Here is a 17,214-nt window from a genome sequence, read left to right on the forward strand (position 1 = left end):
ATAATAATAATAATAATAATAATAATAATAATAATAATAATAATAATCACCTAAAATTTATTTAAATGTTAAAACATTTCATTTTTTTTAAATTTCGTGTAGGTTTTAAAAATCCCGCTTAAATTTTAAAAATTTCGCCTAAGTTTTAAATTTTTTAAAAATCCCGCATAAATTTAAAAATTCCAGCCAATGGCTGGCGAGCCGGCTCGAGCTCGTTTACAGTGAGACGAGCTAGAGTTCGAGCTCGACTCGAGCTCGCTTTCCATCTAACAAGCCGAGCTCGATAAGGGTCTTAACTCGACTCGTTTACACCCCTATTTCTGTCATATGCATATGCAAGTACTGTAAGCAAAAAAATACATCCAACTATCTGTGGTGTTTTTCCTGAATCCAATCCTATTTTTAGTAATGAGTCATATCAAAAGTCATTTATGTCAGGTAGCTTTCATATCAGAAGTCATCATTTTCTGCACATTGTCATATTATATCATATCAAACCGTCTCCTTATGTCTCTATTTAGTATTTTCATATCATTTAAGATTATACCACAAATCTTATTTGAAAGGAAAGCTCGTCAGCCCATCCTCTTGTATAAGTTAATATGTCTCCAACCAACATGAACATGTTAATTATTTATGGTTAACTTTTCTTGCATACACACATTTCATAACATATATATAACATAATAAACATCTAATAACACACTCAATGCTCAGTTCAATGTATCATCTTAATACATGTAAAATTTGCATATAAACCAAAATTAATAAAATTCATAAGAAAATGTAATGTTCTATTTTTCATATGCATGTATCCACAATAACTATATTATAACAAGTATAAATGTCATATATGCATATAAAAAGATTTTAACAATTATTTCTCAAATTTTTAAATTTATTCAAATCGCCCAAATTAAAATATTTACCCAAAAACAAAAATATCTTATGAAAATTTAATATATTCCAGTCAAAATGCTCATATTGATGATATCTATCATATACCAAAAGTTATATGGTGAAAGTTTGCTAAAAATTAAGATATCGTAATTTTTGTACATTATGACCAAATTAAAATTCATTAAATACAAAATACACAAAACCATTAAAATCAGAGGCAAGGTAATGATATCCTACATCGAGCGAACAATTTTTCCAACATGGCCAACAGGCAAAAATCGCTTTACAACATCCAAATCCTAGGTTCTTTTTTCTCTCTCCTCTCTTCTTTTTGATTTTTTGGTTTTTTACTCTCTGTTAAAAACGAAATGAGTGAAATGACATTTGGATAAGTTATATAAATGGATTTATATTTTTTAATAAAATAATATAGTGTACTTTGGTAATTATGATAATTGTTTAGTTTTTAATATAAAGTTCTTTTATATTTTCAAATCGAGAGCTCCAAAAATTATAGAAAAATATTTATAAAATAATCTAGCATATCTAAAATGATTTGGTGAAATCTATTTGCAAAACGAACACCTAATGGTTTCACAATCCCCACTTTCCGGCTAATATTAATTTTCTACACTATCCCTAAAATTAGGAGAACTTTATTATAATTAAAATACAATAGTATCTATACTATGACGAAGACGATTTGCAAATATGACTTATAATGACTCTTGAAATATTATTTGACTAGATAAAAATATGATTATTACATTCTGATCGTCCTGTATTCTTATTTCCTTTATTGTTCATGATAAAGCTACACTAGATTTTGATTATCATAAAGATGCCTTCTTTATTATGCTGGCCAATCATCCAAACTTAACCATGTAGCTCAATACGTTGATTCTCTTGTATATGTATGAATATTGTGCAGTATTATAACTCTAAGAAGGTTCTTGGTTCTTTTTTCTACTTGAGAATTCTAACAGTAATTTTGTACAGTTCGTGGTATTTTTTGTTGAGGGGAACATGGCTTCAGAGTTTCTAACTTTACCTTCTGCCCATGCAATTTGCTTATTAGTTATAGAGAAACTTTATATTGGTCCATGCAGTTGCTATCTTCTTACCCCTCTGTCTATAATTTTTCAGGTTAAATTGACAATAATGATTGAGGATCCTAGAGATATAGAACGGAAGAGATTGCTTGGTATTGCAGACCTTGATGAGGTTACTAGGGATGACTTGGCTTCTGCTTTGGAAGATGTATGTTCTTCAGTGCCAACAGATGCATTAGTTTTATTCTTTCTTGATTAAGCTGCCCTTCTATCGATGGTTTCTGTTATAAACCATTATACAATAATGTTTTGAGAAATGACCAACGCATATATTGCTGTCAACATGGCCGACTGATTACTCCAACCATATGGAAATCCCTTGAATCATTAACTCTTTACTTGCTCAGTTCTTACTCTTTTCCCTTCCTTGTCTCTCTTATTAATAGCGACAGCCACCTCTACCAATCAAGTGGAGCAGTCAATACATTCACCTCACAACTGAACCATTTGATCAAAACAAACAAAACTAATCTCTACCTTACTCTTGTAAAGGAGCAGCACCTTTTTCTGAACAAATGTAGCACTTTACTTTGTAACTAGCTTTATATATACACTCATACAGAAATACATTATGAATTTTCACTGCTCAAATTAATGAGTCGTCTCTGATATTTCCTAAGTAACTGTTTGCTGTAATACTATCATCTTCCTAAGATTTCAGCAATAGAATTCAAGTTTCTTGATGGCATCAGAGCTACTACCTAACAGCAACAGCTCACAAATATGGACCAATCATTCTTGTCTCAGCTAGGTGACAAAAATTCTAAACCCCACATTCCACTGTCGCTCAAATTTGTTATCTCTGATATCAAAATTATTGTTCCCACTCAACTTTCAAATGACAATTATTATGGAAATCCCAAGTTCTCAAACCTTTTAGTGCCAATGGCTTTCTCCGACTTCCTCGATGTACCTCCAAAACTCACCCAAACTTTTGCACGCCTCCGAAAATCCCTCCAATCCTAATCCCGCCTACAATCAATGGATCCTCATTGATCACAATCTAGTTGCGGCTCTTTGCTCGACACTTTACTGTAGTTGTACTTCCCTATGTGCTACATCTTCCGATTGCGATATATGGTCTACGATAGAATGTTGTCTCCAATCCCCAATATATCCCGCACCATTCAGCTCAAGAAAGGACTTCACAACTTCTCCATAAAGACCTCATCTGTGACTCAATATCTTAATGACATCAAAATGCTTGTGGACAACATATCAGCTGTTGGTTCCACTATAGATCCTGAAGACATTATTCCTTACACCCTCAACGGTCTTCCACCTCAATCCCAAGCCTTTAAAACATCCATGATGTAGAACGGGTAGGAGGGCTTTGCAAGGGAGAGAATCTCTTCTCCAAAATCTGAAGTAAATTTTGATTTCTTTGCCCAAAACCTGAGAAGATCTCAGATTTTCTCTTGGTAGGAGAGAGGTTGCAAGCTCCAAAATTTGTGAACAATTTCAGCTTTTGTTTCCCAAAAACCTGTGAGAATTCAATGCTTCTTGGGGGAGGTGGGGCTTTGAATGTTTCGGCCAACAGCAGGAAGCTGAGGGAATTCAAACAACAGCAGCAATCAGGATTTGGAAAACTTTCCAAAGAAATAAGCTGCACTTACGGATGGGTTTCAAAGCAGTTTAATAAAGGAGAGGGGGGCGGCTGTGTAAGGAGTAGGCGGTGGATTTGTTTCTTGAGGAAATTCGAAATAATACCAAGCAAAACAATTAAGGAGGCGGCGGCTGAATTGTGGCCAGATTTTGGAATTATTTCCAATTCAGGAGGTGAAAATAAGTGGACAGAATTGACGTTACCTCTTGGAGAATTGGCTCAGAGAAAAGCTTGAATTGTTTCCAAGAAAAGGAGGTAGCATTAGGAAACTAATTTAATTTTAATCCCATGAGGGGGCCGGCTGCTTGTGTAGGGAAAGAGGGGTTTAATGAGGTGATTTAAAGCTCTCATATTTGAATTTAAAATTCAATTGAATTTAGAATTCAAATGAATTTAAATTAAGAAGGAATTAATAGAATTTGATTAATGTTAAGGAATTAAGGAAAGAAATAATTAAATCCTTTTTGAATTTGAAATTCAAATAGGATTTAAAAATGGAAACTTTTTCAAAGAGTAGTTATGTAGCAATTAGGAAATAACTCCTAATTGGCTCATAAAGGGGCCGACGGCTTGCATGAATAAGGGGAGCATTGAATGTTGTGATTGAGGGCTTCTAAACTTAATTTTAGGAATTAGGAAAGTAATGAAATAAATCCAATTTGAGTTTCAAATTCAAATTGATTTACATTAAATACTTTCCTAAAATAGGCGAACTTAAATTAGGAAATAAATTTTGAATTTCAAATTAAGTCCAAATGTCATTCACCCCAAATTAGGAAACTCAAGAAGGAAGGGGGAAAGGTGAGGCCAGCGGCTAGGGAGCCATGGCCGGCGGTTTGGACGGGTGTGGTTGGTGGTGGGGATGGCCGGAAGGAGGGGAACGGTGAAGAGGATGAAAATAAAGACTAAGATATTACTACGAGGAGCAATAAGAAGGAACGACACAAAAACAAAGATAGAAGATAAAAACCGCGAGCCTTTGACTCTTCCAAAGATTGACGGGTGATGCTTTGCCCTTCTCCAAGGGACTTCAAGTCACGAGCCCGGACCCATCCTGCGACTGGTGAAACTCCGATTCCTTCCCATAGGAATCTCACTATCGTCATCTTCACAAGAACACAAGTGTTGAACACAAATTTTAATATGAATAATCCATCCCTATTACAATAGCTTAAGGCTATATATATAGGCCACGACATAAGAAAAGTCCAAAACACAAAATTTTCCCCTTGGGCCACAACACTCACATAAACCTAGGGGTAAAACAGGAAATACATCAAATAAAAAACTAAAATTCAAAAAAATAACTCATAATTGAAGATTTAAATTATAGCCGTCAATTTACGACGCCTCCTATGATAGATTCGCCAAATCTTCGTACCGATGTCCGCATCAATCCATCAGAGTAAAACTCACACCAATCAACCTCAAAGACCTATGCTCCTTTCCTTTTAGTGAAGAAATAAATATTGCAAATGAATCCGCCAAGAACAACCATCTCCCAATCCTCATTCTGCACTCTACATAACTCGTGGAAGACCTTCTCGTAGCTGCAATCAGTTTTCTCTAGATCTTTCATCCAGTGACTTCCTCAACACAAGAGGAGGGTGTCCATTTGCAACTCCTCTGATTTTTCAAATTTGTGATAAATGTGGTAACTTTGCGATCAACTGTTGGCATCGCCTGAACATCAACTACACCCCACACCTTCTTTGCATCCTAAAAAAGCAGTGTTGGCTACCTTTTCTTCTTAACCCCACATAATAGTTTATTTACTCTGGTGCTTCATCTCATCTTACTCCACACATTGACAATCTACTTCAACCCACAAATCATCGTCGGCAACAGAGGCTCCGTTCCAATTTCTTAGGCTAGCAACAGATTGCTACCTAACCCTCATCGTAAGCTCTACCTTCGTCAACTTTTTCATGTTCCCGACAATCTCATAATGTTCTATTCGTCTCTAACCTCACCACTAAAAATAATGTTTTGATTTCCTTTGATGCTTCAGATTATAAAATCAAGGACATGACGACGAACCGTCTTCTTCACAAGGGTCCATCTCGTAATGTTCTCTACCCCGTTCATCTTCCTTCATCACAAACTAGTTACTTCATCCTTGTTGCCTCCAAGGAATCCAATCTTCTTTGGCATCACCATCTCGATCATCCACATCACAAAGCAGCGGCTATTATCTTCAAATAAAACAACCAGCTCAACATTCATGCAACTTTTTCATTTTGTTCTTCTTGCAATTCCTCAAACGGCCAGAGTGTTCCTTTTACTTCTTCTAGTAATCACAATTGTAAACCATTGGAATTACTGTACTCTGATGTATAGTCTCCTTTCTAGATTACTTCTATTCAAGGTTATGAATATTACTCTCTTTTTATTGATGATTACTCTTGATATGTGTGGATCTTTCCTATGCAATTGAAGTTTGAAGTTACATCTATCTTCATAACATTCAATGCATTTATTGAAAATCAATACCTTACAAAATAAAATGCCTAAGAATAGATTCTGGTACAAAATTCTATCAATCACAATCTTTGCACATTCTATCAATCATAATCTTTGCACATTCTGTCAATCCAATGATATTTTACGCTAAGCTAGTTGTCCTTACACACCTGAACATAATGGACTAGTTGAGCATAACACAAGCATATTATTGAAACTACCAGAACTCTCCTACATGCTGTTCATCTCCAATATCATTGCTGGACAGATACCTTTGTAACTGCAGTTTATCTCATTAATCGTTTGCCTTCTCCCATCACCAAAAACCAGTCACCATATCAAATTCTTTTTAAAAATAAACCACAATACTCCCAACTTTGTATCTTTGAGTGCACATTTTTTTCATGGCGGCCTCCATCACATGAACACAAATTAGTTCCTCAATGCATACTTTGTATCTTTCATGGCTACTCAGATACCCCCACAAAGGCTACAAATGCCTCAACCCCTGCACCAGCCACATTATCATCTCTTGCCATGTCCAGTTTGATGAATCAAAATTGCAATATCAGCAACAACACTTTCACAATTTCCCCACTCCAGATCCCACTTCAACCCGTACCTTCTCACTCCAACATCCCACTCCACTTCTCAATTTCCACCTCCACATACTTCCTCCCAAATCCATAGTTACCAACCGCCAGTTAATCCAAACACCAGCTCACTCCCAGAAATCTAGATCTCTCTTCTAGCACTGGTTAGTCCGATACTTTCCACCTCTAGAGTCTAGCCATATAGCTCCTCACACTCCATCACCCCCAGGTCACTCCTTGGTCACCATAATCAAATTGGGCTCTCTCAAACCTTGTCTATTACTAAATCTTCTAGACCACTCCTCATTTGCTAAAGCAAACAAACACTAATATTGCAGACAAGCCATGGCAGCTGAATTTCTTGCACCACCTGGCAGCTTGTACATTCTACCCCCTATCACATCATCCTCGACTACAGGTAGACCTACTGAATCAAAAGACATGTTGATGGCTTCGTGTCACGATACAAAACTCGTCTTGTGGCACAAGGTCATCGCCAAGAATGTGATTTGACTAGAATGAAAATTTTAGTCGTCCCCAAAATGTCATCAATTCAAATTCTTCTTAGATAGGCTTTGAAAAAAAAAAAAATTATCAACTCGATGTCTCCAACGCCTTCCTCAATTGCCAGCTTCAAGAAACAGTCTACATGTTATAACCTTGAGGCTTTGAAGACAAACAATATCCACATCATGTCTTCTAAAAACAAGCCCTCATTAGTGGTTTCATACCTTCCTCACTCGTATATTCTCACTTGGATTTAATCAAAGTATAGCCATTCCCTACTCTTATCTACACTCTTATTTACATTGATGATGTCCTTCTCACAGACAATAGTGAACCTGCCATACATCAACTTATTTAAAATTTTTGCCAAAAATTCTCCATGAAATATCTCGGTCCTATAGCTCATTTCATTGGCATTCACATTAACCATTACGACAACTCTCTATTTTTGTCCTAGGAGTCCTATGCATTATCTATTGTCCAAAAAGTTGGTGTGACGTCCTTCAATTCTATTGCCAATTGATGCGGTCATCAGTTATGCTGCACTGTGCTGGCGGATCACTGGGAGCTAGGAGGACGCTCACTACTCTTTTTGCTCTGATAAGAACCTTTTTCGGTTATGCCTTATACTTTTTACTTTTCAGCTGTTTTTCTATTTTTATTTCGGTTAGCTTAAATGTCTGTAGAGGGTAAGGAGGAGATAGACTCTTTTTCTTAAAAACAGCTAATACTAAGCATCGCAAGGAACTCTACTGTTCCATTGCTTCCCTTCCGATTTTCTTCTCTACGATTTGCCGCTGCATCATTCTGGTATCAGAGCCAGTACCGGCGACAATGGCGGAGAGTAGCCGACCCAGGTCCGACGGCGATCGGAGCTTGGAGGCGTTGTGGGAGACGCAAAAGCAAACTTCCAAGCAATTGGAGGAGCTCATCAATAACTTTGCACGATTCGCGGACGAGATGCGCGATGAAATGCAACAAATTAGGGTGGCTACCAATCCAGCAGCTCACCCGGCAGTTCCGGCAACCATACCGGTACCTAGAAGACCATTGCGGAGGGATGAAGTTCCTACTAGACGGCGTCATGTGGTATGTCCCGAAGTCACTGATTCTGAGTTTGAAGCCATTTCTGAAGGCGAACCATCGGATGTAGAGGAAGAATATCCGTTACCGAGAGCTGATAGAATGAGAAGACAACGTCCGACGAGAGGCGAGCCCGAAGGTATGCGTATCAAACTTGATATTCCTTTTTTTGAAGGTAGACTACATATCGAAAACTATTTGGATTGGGAAGCGGCGGTTGAAAACTTCTTCGAATACATGGACATTCCCCCGGCCAAACAAGTGAAGTATGTAGCATGCCGCTTAAAGGGAGGAGCGAGCGCTTGGTGGATGCAAGTGCTCCAAAGTCACCGACGAGAGGGCAAGACAGCTGTAAGAAGTTGGATACGCATGAAACAATTACTAAGGCAGCAGTTCTTACCTACGGATTTCGAGCAGCTACTATACATTCAATACCAACAGTGCAAGCAGGGGAATCGCTCGGTTAGCGAGTACACGGAGGAATTTCACAGGCTCAGCGCCCGCAATGATCTGTTGGAATCTGAAAATCAACTCGTCGCTCGTTATACCGGCGGGTTGAAGGAGGGAATCCGGGACAAGCTGGAACTCAATTCAGTATGGACACTATCTCAAGCAGTGAATTACGCACTTAAGGCTGAGGCCCAATTGCAAAGAGCTTCTAAACCCATGGCGGTGCGAAGATCCTTCGTTGATGTGTATCCAGCGAATTATAAGGCCGGAGCTAGTCAAGCTAAAGAACTCACGCCAGGGTCAAATCCGGTGAAGCCGGCAGAAGTAAAGATGTCAGGAGAAGACAAAATTCCTGTTCGGCCAAGAGTTGTAGGAGGCCGAGATAATCCTTACGCCAAGCCGTCCAACATAAAATGTTTAAGATGCTTACAACCGGGACACAAATCTAATGAATGCCCTTCCCAACATCAAGCGCATTTCTTGGAAGGGGACGTTGAAGGTGACATGGAGGGTAATGAATTGGAGGCTGACGAGGCTTGCGAAGAGGTGGAAGGGGACAGCGGTGAACCCGTGATTTGTGTGGTTCAGAAATTGCTTATTGCCCCAAGGACTTCAGTTAATAATCAACGCCACAACCTTTTTCGTTCCAAATGCACCATCAATGGGAAGGTTTGCGATGTCGTGATCGACAACGGGTGTACTGAGAATATCATTTCTCGTGGGGTGGTACAGGCGCTTCAACTCAAAGTCACCAAAAATACAAATCCTTATAAAATTGGGTGGATTAAGAAGGGTTTGGAATTCACTGTAACTGATCTTTGCAATGTGACGTTTTCAATCGGTAAAAATTATTTGTGTCATGTCACGTGCGACGTCATAGATATGGACGTTTGTCATCTTATTTTGGGACGTCCGTGGCAATTCGATAACGGGGCGATGCATGACGGTCGAGCCAACACGTATACTATTGAGTGGAAAGGTAAATGGTTGAAATTATTGCCCTCAGGTATCGCTCCTTCATCTACATCCACTCACAGCCTCTTGTCGGCTAGAGTGGTATCTGGTCCAACTCTTTTGAAGAGTCAGGAAGAGACCCATGCCTTGCTAGCACTTGTGGTAGAAGATTCGGTTATGCAGGAAGGTCTCGCGGTTCATCAGTCTATTCAGGCCTTACTTCAGGAGTTTAAAGAAGTGACTGCTCTTGAATTGCAACCGCCTTTACTGCCCCTCCGGTCGCTTCAGCACCAAATTGAATTTGTCCCTGGCGCGGTGTTACCGAATTTGCCACATTATCGGTTGAGTCCTAAGGAGCATACTATCTTGAGTCAGATTGTTCAAGAATTGTTGCAGAAGCAGTTCATCCAACCTAGCCTCAGTCCTTGTGCCGTGCCGGCGCTTATAGTGCCAAAGAAAGATGGGCAATGGCGTTTATGTATTGACAGCCGCGCCATCAACCGCATCACCGTCAAGTACAGATTCCCCATCCCCAGAATCAATGACCTCCTAGACAAGCTCGCGGGAGCCACCGTTTTTTCGAAGTTAGACCTCCGGAGCGGCTACCATCAGATCCACATTCGGCCAGGAGACGAATGGAAGACTGCTTTCAAGACAGTCGAGGGCTTATTCGAATGGCGTGTGATGCCGTTCGGACTCTGTAACGCCCCCTCCACATTCATGCGGCTAATGCATGACGTCCTCAAGCCGTATTTAGATAAGTGCTGTGTTGTATATTTCGATGATATACTTGTTTTTAGCTCCTCTTTTGATGATCATCTTATTCAGCTGAAATCTATCTTTGAGACCCTCCGAGATCATCAATTGCTTATCAATTTAGATAAGTGTGTTTTTGCTGCAGCTGAGATTCAATTTCTGGGTTTTGTCCTGTCCTCCGACGGTATTAAGACAGCACCTCAGAAGATCGCTGCTATACAGGATTGGCCGGTGCCCAAGTCCATAACTGAAGTGAGAAGTTTCCATGGCTTGGCCAATTATTATCGGCGTTTCATCGAAGGTTTTGGGGAGATCACGGCACCTATCACCGATTGCCTCAAATCCACTAAATTCACATGGGGGCGGGAGCAGCAACGAAGTTTTGAGTTGATCAAAATTGCTCTCAGTTCGGCACCAGTTTTGGCTTTTCCCGATTTTGACAAACCGTTCCAAGTTGATACTGACGCCTCAGCTATAGGAGTGGGAGCCGTTCTTTCCCAAGAAGGAAAACCGGTGGAATATTTCAGCGAGAAATTGAGTGCATCTCGCCAGAATTGGTCTGCGTACGAGCAAGAATTGTACGCCGTTGTCCGCGCCTTGAAACAGTGGGAACACTATTTGCTGCACCGCGATTTCATCCTGTGTAGTGATAATCAAGCCCTGCAATATATTAACAGCCAAAAAAATGTTAATAGAATGCATGCCCGCTGGATAGTCTTCTTTCAGAGATTCACATTTGTGATCAAACATAAGGCGGGGCGAAGTAACAGAGTCGCCGATGCATTGAGTAGGCGATCTGCATTGCTCATTCGTTTGCAAACGGAGATTACTGGGCTACAAATACTGCAGGAACTCTATGCCGCGGACAAGGATTTTGCAGACATTTGGGAAGCTTGCAAGGCCGGCCAGCCTAAACTCGATTACTCCTTGCAACAGGGGTTTTTATTCAAAGGAAACAGTCTCTATTTCCCAGACTCCTCATGGCGACAACATTTGATCCGAGAACTACACTGTGGCGGTCTGGCCGCCCACATGGGAAGGGATAAAACAATAGAAGTATTACAATCTCGTTTCTTTTGGCCACACTTACGACGCGACGTCACGAGATTTGTTGAAAAATGTTTCGTTTGTCAACGATTTAAGGGGACGGCTCAAAATATCAGACTTTATCTTCCTCTTCCTATTCCCGACTCTATATGGGAAGATTTATCACTAGATTTCGTGCTGGGCTTGCCGCGGACTAAGAGGGGATCTAACTCTATCATGGTGGTGGTCGACTGCTTCTCAAAAATGGCGCACTTGGTCCCTTGTAAGAAAACCTTTGACGCAGTCCACATTGCACAACTCTTCTTTAAGGAAATTGTCCGTCTACATGGAGTACCGCGCAGTCTCACGTCCGACCGAGATGTGAAATTCGTGAGCCACTTCTGGCGTGAGTTGTGGAAGAGACTCAAAACCGATATAAAACTTAGCTCTGCCTATCATCCACAAACCGATGGCCAAACGGAAGTGGTTAATCGCACGCTCGGTAATATGTTGAGGTGCTTGGTGCAGGACAATCAAAGGAAATGGGAAGAAATGCTATGTCATGCGGAGTTTGCTTATAACGCTACCGTCAATCGATCGACGGGAATCTGCCCCTTTCAGGTAGTGTACACAAAAATCCCAAATCAAACAGTAGATCTCGCCGTTCTACCTAAAGGTAGTAAAACTTTAGCCGGCAAAACATGTGGTGAAGTTCAAGATACACTCAGGCGGGTCAAAGAAAATCTACAGAATGCAAATCACAAGTACAAGCAAAATGTTGATAGTCACCGCCGGTTCAAGTCCTTCAACGTGGGAGACCTTGTCATGCTTCTGATGCGGCGAGATCGTTATCCGCAGGCACCTACTCCAAGCTGTGTCCCCGAAAAATAGGACCCTTTCCTATACTTAGCAAGATCAATGACAATGCATATATTATTGATTTACCCGATAATGTTCGTATTGCGTCCACCTTCAATGTGGCAGACTTATACAATTACCGTCCTCCTGATGATGCACAACCTATTACTACCTCGTCGGAGTCGAGTTCTTCGGAGCCGGGGGAGAGCTGATGCGGTCATCAGTTATGCTGCACTGTGCTGGCGGATCACTAGGAGCTAGGAGGACGCCCACTACTCTTTTTGCTCTGATAAGAACCTTTTTCGGTTATGCCTTATACTTTTTACTTTTCAGCTGTTTTTCTATTTTTATTTCGGTTAGCTTAAATGTCTGTAGAGGGTAAGGAGGAGATAGACTCTTTTTCTTAAAAACAGCTAATACTAAGCATCGCAAGGAACTCTACTGTTCCATTGCTTCCCTTCCGGTTTTCTTCTCTACGATTTGCCGCTGCATCACCAATCTTACTCTTGCAAAATAACCACTTCAACTCAAGACAACCACTGCCCACTTCTTTCCTGAAACCTATCGCCACCTCTGCAGCTCACTTCAATATCTAACCACAACTCGATCTGACATCTCTTTTACGATCAATCAACTATGCCAATATATGCACAACCCACTACCTTATCACTCCCAACTTCTAATTCACCTTCGTTACATAAAAGGTACATCTAACTTCAGCATATCCATTAACAAAAGTTCTCTTACACTCACCTCCTTCTCTAACTCTGATTGAACAAGCGACACCTCTACATGCCGCTCCACCACTGGTTATTGCTCATACCTTGTTCTACCCTCATCTCTTCGAGTGTTAAAAAGAAACCTATTGTTGCTAGGTCATCAACCGAGGCCGGATATAGAGCACTGCAGCTGCTACTAACAACATCATTTGGTTTCAGCATCTATTTTGCTAATTCAAAATCTCAATAGATCAACCCCCGATCTTTACTGCAACAATGTTTCAGCAGTTGCCCTCGCCAAGATCGACTATCATTTCCTTAGACATCACATTCAAGACAACAAAATTCGCATTGTTCCAATTACATCTCAGGATCAGCCAGCAGACATCTTTACCAAATTATTGTCGACATACAGGTTTCAACAACTCGTCAAAATTGATGGTTCAACCTGACCTGTCAAATTGTGGGGGGATAATAGTGACAGCCGCCAACCAAGCAAGTGGAGTAGCCAATACATTCATCTCACAACTGAACCGTTAGATCAAAACAAACAAAACTAATCTCTACCTTACACTTGTAAAGGAGCACCACCTTCTGAACAAACCAGTTGTTTGCATGATTCTACATTATTTTTTGAATATTTAACCGACCAAAGATTCATTCTTGGAAATACAATGGTAAGAATAAACATAATTGCTTACCAAGTCATTCAGCTGGAATTATTCATAAAAGTGCCACTGCTTGTCAGATCAATGAAGGAAGAATTCCAAAGAATCGTGTTGCATTGAGATTACTTGCCGAGGAGATGATTAATTGGCCTGATCTTGAGGTAAGCTAGTGATTTCATTTTTGTTTCAATGATACTGAGGCTTCTATTTCCTTTTAATATTAACCTTAAGAATTCTATTAAGGCTGAAATATCATTGATTACCAGGCATGTGAAGTTTAAGCAGTTTGGTCTATTTAGTGGACTGTACTGTAGTTGCCTTGAAAAATGTATGGACCATTTCAGTTATTTAATTAGAAAAATAATATTATGTTTTTGAAAATGTTTGATTTTTATGGAAACTTTATGTTATCCTATTGATCAAATTTTAACAATTTGCAATCCATTATAGTTTTTTTTACTATATATTTATTTCGATCCATGAAGTGCTGATATTTTTCATGACCTGTTCGTTCTTTTTGAGGGTGTGTCTGGGAGAAACTATCAGGTTGTCTTGATAATTGCTAGACTCTAATTTTCTCTGCTAAACGATGGGAAGTCTTTATACACTAACCCCATATGAGTAGGCAGCGTCAAAATATGTGTTACTCTGATCATTTTGAGTTTTGTTATTGAATTTTGTATTTTGATTTTTTTTTTTTTGTTTAAGATGGGCTATCTATTTAAATTTCTATGATGTTTTCCTATTCCTAATGTTATTTCTATCTTATTATGTGGTTGTTAGGGAATTTTGGAGTTTGCGTAGTGGAGTTTGTTCTATTGTTATTTCTTTGGTTTGTTTGGGGAAGATCATTCATTTAAAAAAAAAAAAATCATTATAGCTATTTTTGGTGGTTTCCTTCTTTTGAGGTTGTTATAGCAGTCTATTGCAGGCTGCAACTATTTTAGCGGGATCATACTCGGCGATTCTCCATATTGATGTGGCTTTTCTTGCGGGTCCCACGGTCTTCTTATTTTAGTGCTTAATCATGTGCATTAGTGATGCAGGACTAAGTATGAGATGCTTTTAGTTTTTTTGGATTTTGCACAACTTGTGATTAGAATAAACATAGAACAAAACTAATAGCTATTTAAAACGACAATTCAAAACAAATAAGAGATCACATCCGATTAGGCCAAGTTACGTAGCAAAAGATTTGGAGCCGACAAAATAAATTCAGAAATAACACAATGACAAGTAGTAGTTCTAAGGAAATCCCTAATCTAACAATAAGAGTTAATTGGCATAAAGGCACACTCAAACCCTACACTTACTAAGCTTTAGCATAAGCATTATGGAATCGTCCTTCATGACTGTGAACAAATCTAAGAGAAATTAGACTTAGGAAATATAAGGAAAGGAGAAAGAAAGAACCTTCGTCAAGGAGCGGTGGATATCCTCTACTCGATGCCTTCGAGGTGCTCGTCAATGGCTTCTACCAAGTAGATCAAAGTGCGCTCCAAGTAATCCTCGACGGTGAGATCAATCCTTGGATTCACGTCAAAGAAAGTAGATTGTAGGATGTCGACGAACCCGTCCTCATCCCACGTTATGCCATAATCAGTCTCGGGATCCGCCATTCATGGGTGAAGGAAGACCGATCTCTTCTCCAAAATCTGAGAGCAATTTCAGATTTCTTTGTTCCCAAAACCTGAGAGGAATCTCAGATTTCTCTCTTGAGAAAATAGAGGTAGGGGAAGGAGGATTCAGGTTGGGAACTCAAGTGAAGATTTGAGGATGGAAAGGGGATTTGGAAGAGAGGCAACCCAAGGTGAGGCCTTGGGAAAATTCGGCCAGCAGCAGGTTGAAGTCCAAACTTTTCCCAAATAGAAACAATGCTTTAGGAAATAATTCAGTAAGGGAGCTGCCCGAGATGTAGAGGGTAATTAGGGATTTATTTCCTAATTCTACTCTCAGTTTTGGAAAGTAAATAAAGGCTTGGGCTTTTGAAAATTTCGGCTGATTAGAGAGGGGAAATATTTCCAAAGAGAGGAATTGGGTATTAGGAAAAAATTCCTAATCCAACCACTAAGGGGTCCGGCGGTATTGATGGGAATTTAATATTAGGTGTCATGCTTGCCTAAATTAGATTTTGGGATTAGGAAAGTAATCAATTAAATCCAATTTGAATTTGAATTTCAAATAGTTTTAATTTAAGAACTTTCCTAAAATAGAATTGGTAATTTAGGAAAGTTTCTAAAATTCAAATTGTTTGAATTTGAATTCTAAAATCTTCCCAAACTTATACCAATCCAATTTAGGCGAGGGAAAACAATGGAGGAGGGGAGCTAGGGCCGGCGGTATGAGGGCTCGGGTGGGGGCTTGGCCGTGGAATTGGAAGGGGGAATAGGGGCTCGGGTTAGGGATTTGGGAAGTGGATTGGGAGGGGTTTTGGAGTGGAGAGGAGGGCTCGGGTGGGGGAAGAAGGTTGGCGGCTTAGATGGAGGGGAGAGTCAAGGTAATCAAACAAGATAACAAACCACGAACCCGGCCGTCTCCAAGGTTGGTGGGTGGTGCGCAAATCTCCCTCTCCTAGGGATCTCTCTCCATCAAACACTCAAACTCTCACAAGAACTCATGCAAGAAGAATATTTCATAATCAATCATTCATTAGCTCAAAACAAAGAACATGAGGCTATAAATAGCCAAGTATAAAGACTCAAGAAAAATAAAAGACCAACTAGCCCTTTGGGCCCACACACGATAATTCTCCCTAAAGGGGTACAAACGGAAAACCCAAAATGACACTAAGCAAATAGAAAAATACATGAATAATAAAATAACATAAATGACTCAGAAATACAAAGACTTGATCGTGGCCGTAGATCGACGGCCACGCCTCTGATAAACCTTCCACGAGTTGATGTCCCCATCAATTAGCTTGGCACTGACTCATCTTGCAGGCAGTTCTTGCGGGGTTCTTCTGTTTCATCTTGGCTGTTTTATATTTCATGAAGCTTATAAATATGTGCCTAAGATATATAAAGGTACTTCTATGACCTACTAAAATTTTGTTTTTGAATGTGCAAATCATTCTTCTTCCATGATTCTAATCTTTGATAAAGTGTGAGACTTAGAAGTTGTCAAACCCCAAGTATGAAAGGTCGTATATCTAGATAACAAGGGACATGATAAAAGGTTTTAATCTCAACTCGTGGGATAAGTTTCAGGATTCAAGATCAAATAAAAACGCTTTGGTATTCAAGAGGAAAAAGATTGATACATGAATAAATATAAGCAAAAATGTATAATCATAAATCCAAGCAATAAAATCTTTTTGCATCAATAAAGTCTTTAATAATTTTTTAACAGGACAAGTAAAAACTACAACAAATGGAAAGGTAAGGAAAAAAATCAACAACATATGCTATAACTAATCCAATCCAAATAGAAGCTTAATAAAAAATCATAAACTTAAATATAATTATTGAATGAATGAAATAACTATTGTTGAAAGATCTGCTTATATAGTAGTGGTCT

The 17,214-nt window shown here is 39.4% G+C and overlaps 1 protein-coding gene across 7 annotated transcripts in view; it reads left to right on the forward strand.

The window, feature by feature from the left end:
- Positions 1–17,214, forward strand: part of LOC110108496 (protein CHLOROPLAST ENHANCING STRESS TOLERANCE, chloroplastic) — a 45,694-nt gene that overhangs the window by 18,886 nt on the left and 9,594 nt on the right. For all 7 annotated transcript variants that reach the window (XR_003701158.1, XR_002304469.2, XR_002304470.2 and 4 more), the window contains exons 3-4: positions 2,047–2,160; positions 13,776–13,856. Coding sequence is in view for 4 of the 7 variants with exons in the window: in XM_028695907.1 (XP_028551740.1) it covers positions 2,047–2,160; positions 13,776–13,856 (195 nt within the window). In the remaining 3 variants the exon portion in view is untranslated. The remainder of the gene's footprint in view (positions 1–2,046; positions 2,161–13,775; positions 13,857–17,214) is intronic.

The sequence above is a fragment of the Dendrobium catenatum genome, unplaced genomic scaffold (genome assembly GCF_001605985.2).
Source record: "Dendrobium catenatum unplaced genomic scaffold, ASM160598v2 fragScaff_scaffold_72, whole genome shotgun sequence".
NCBI lineage: Eukaryota > Viridiplantae > Streptophyta > Magnoliopsida > Asparagales > Orchidaceae > Dendrobium > Dendrobium catenatum.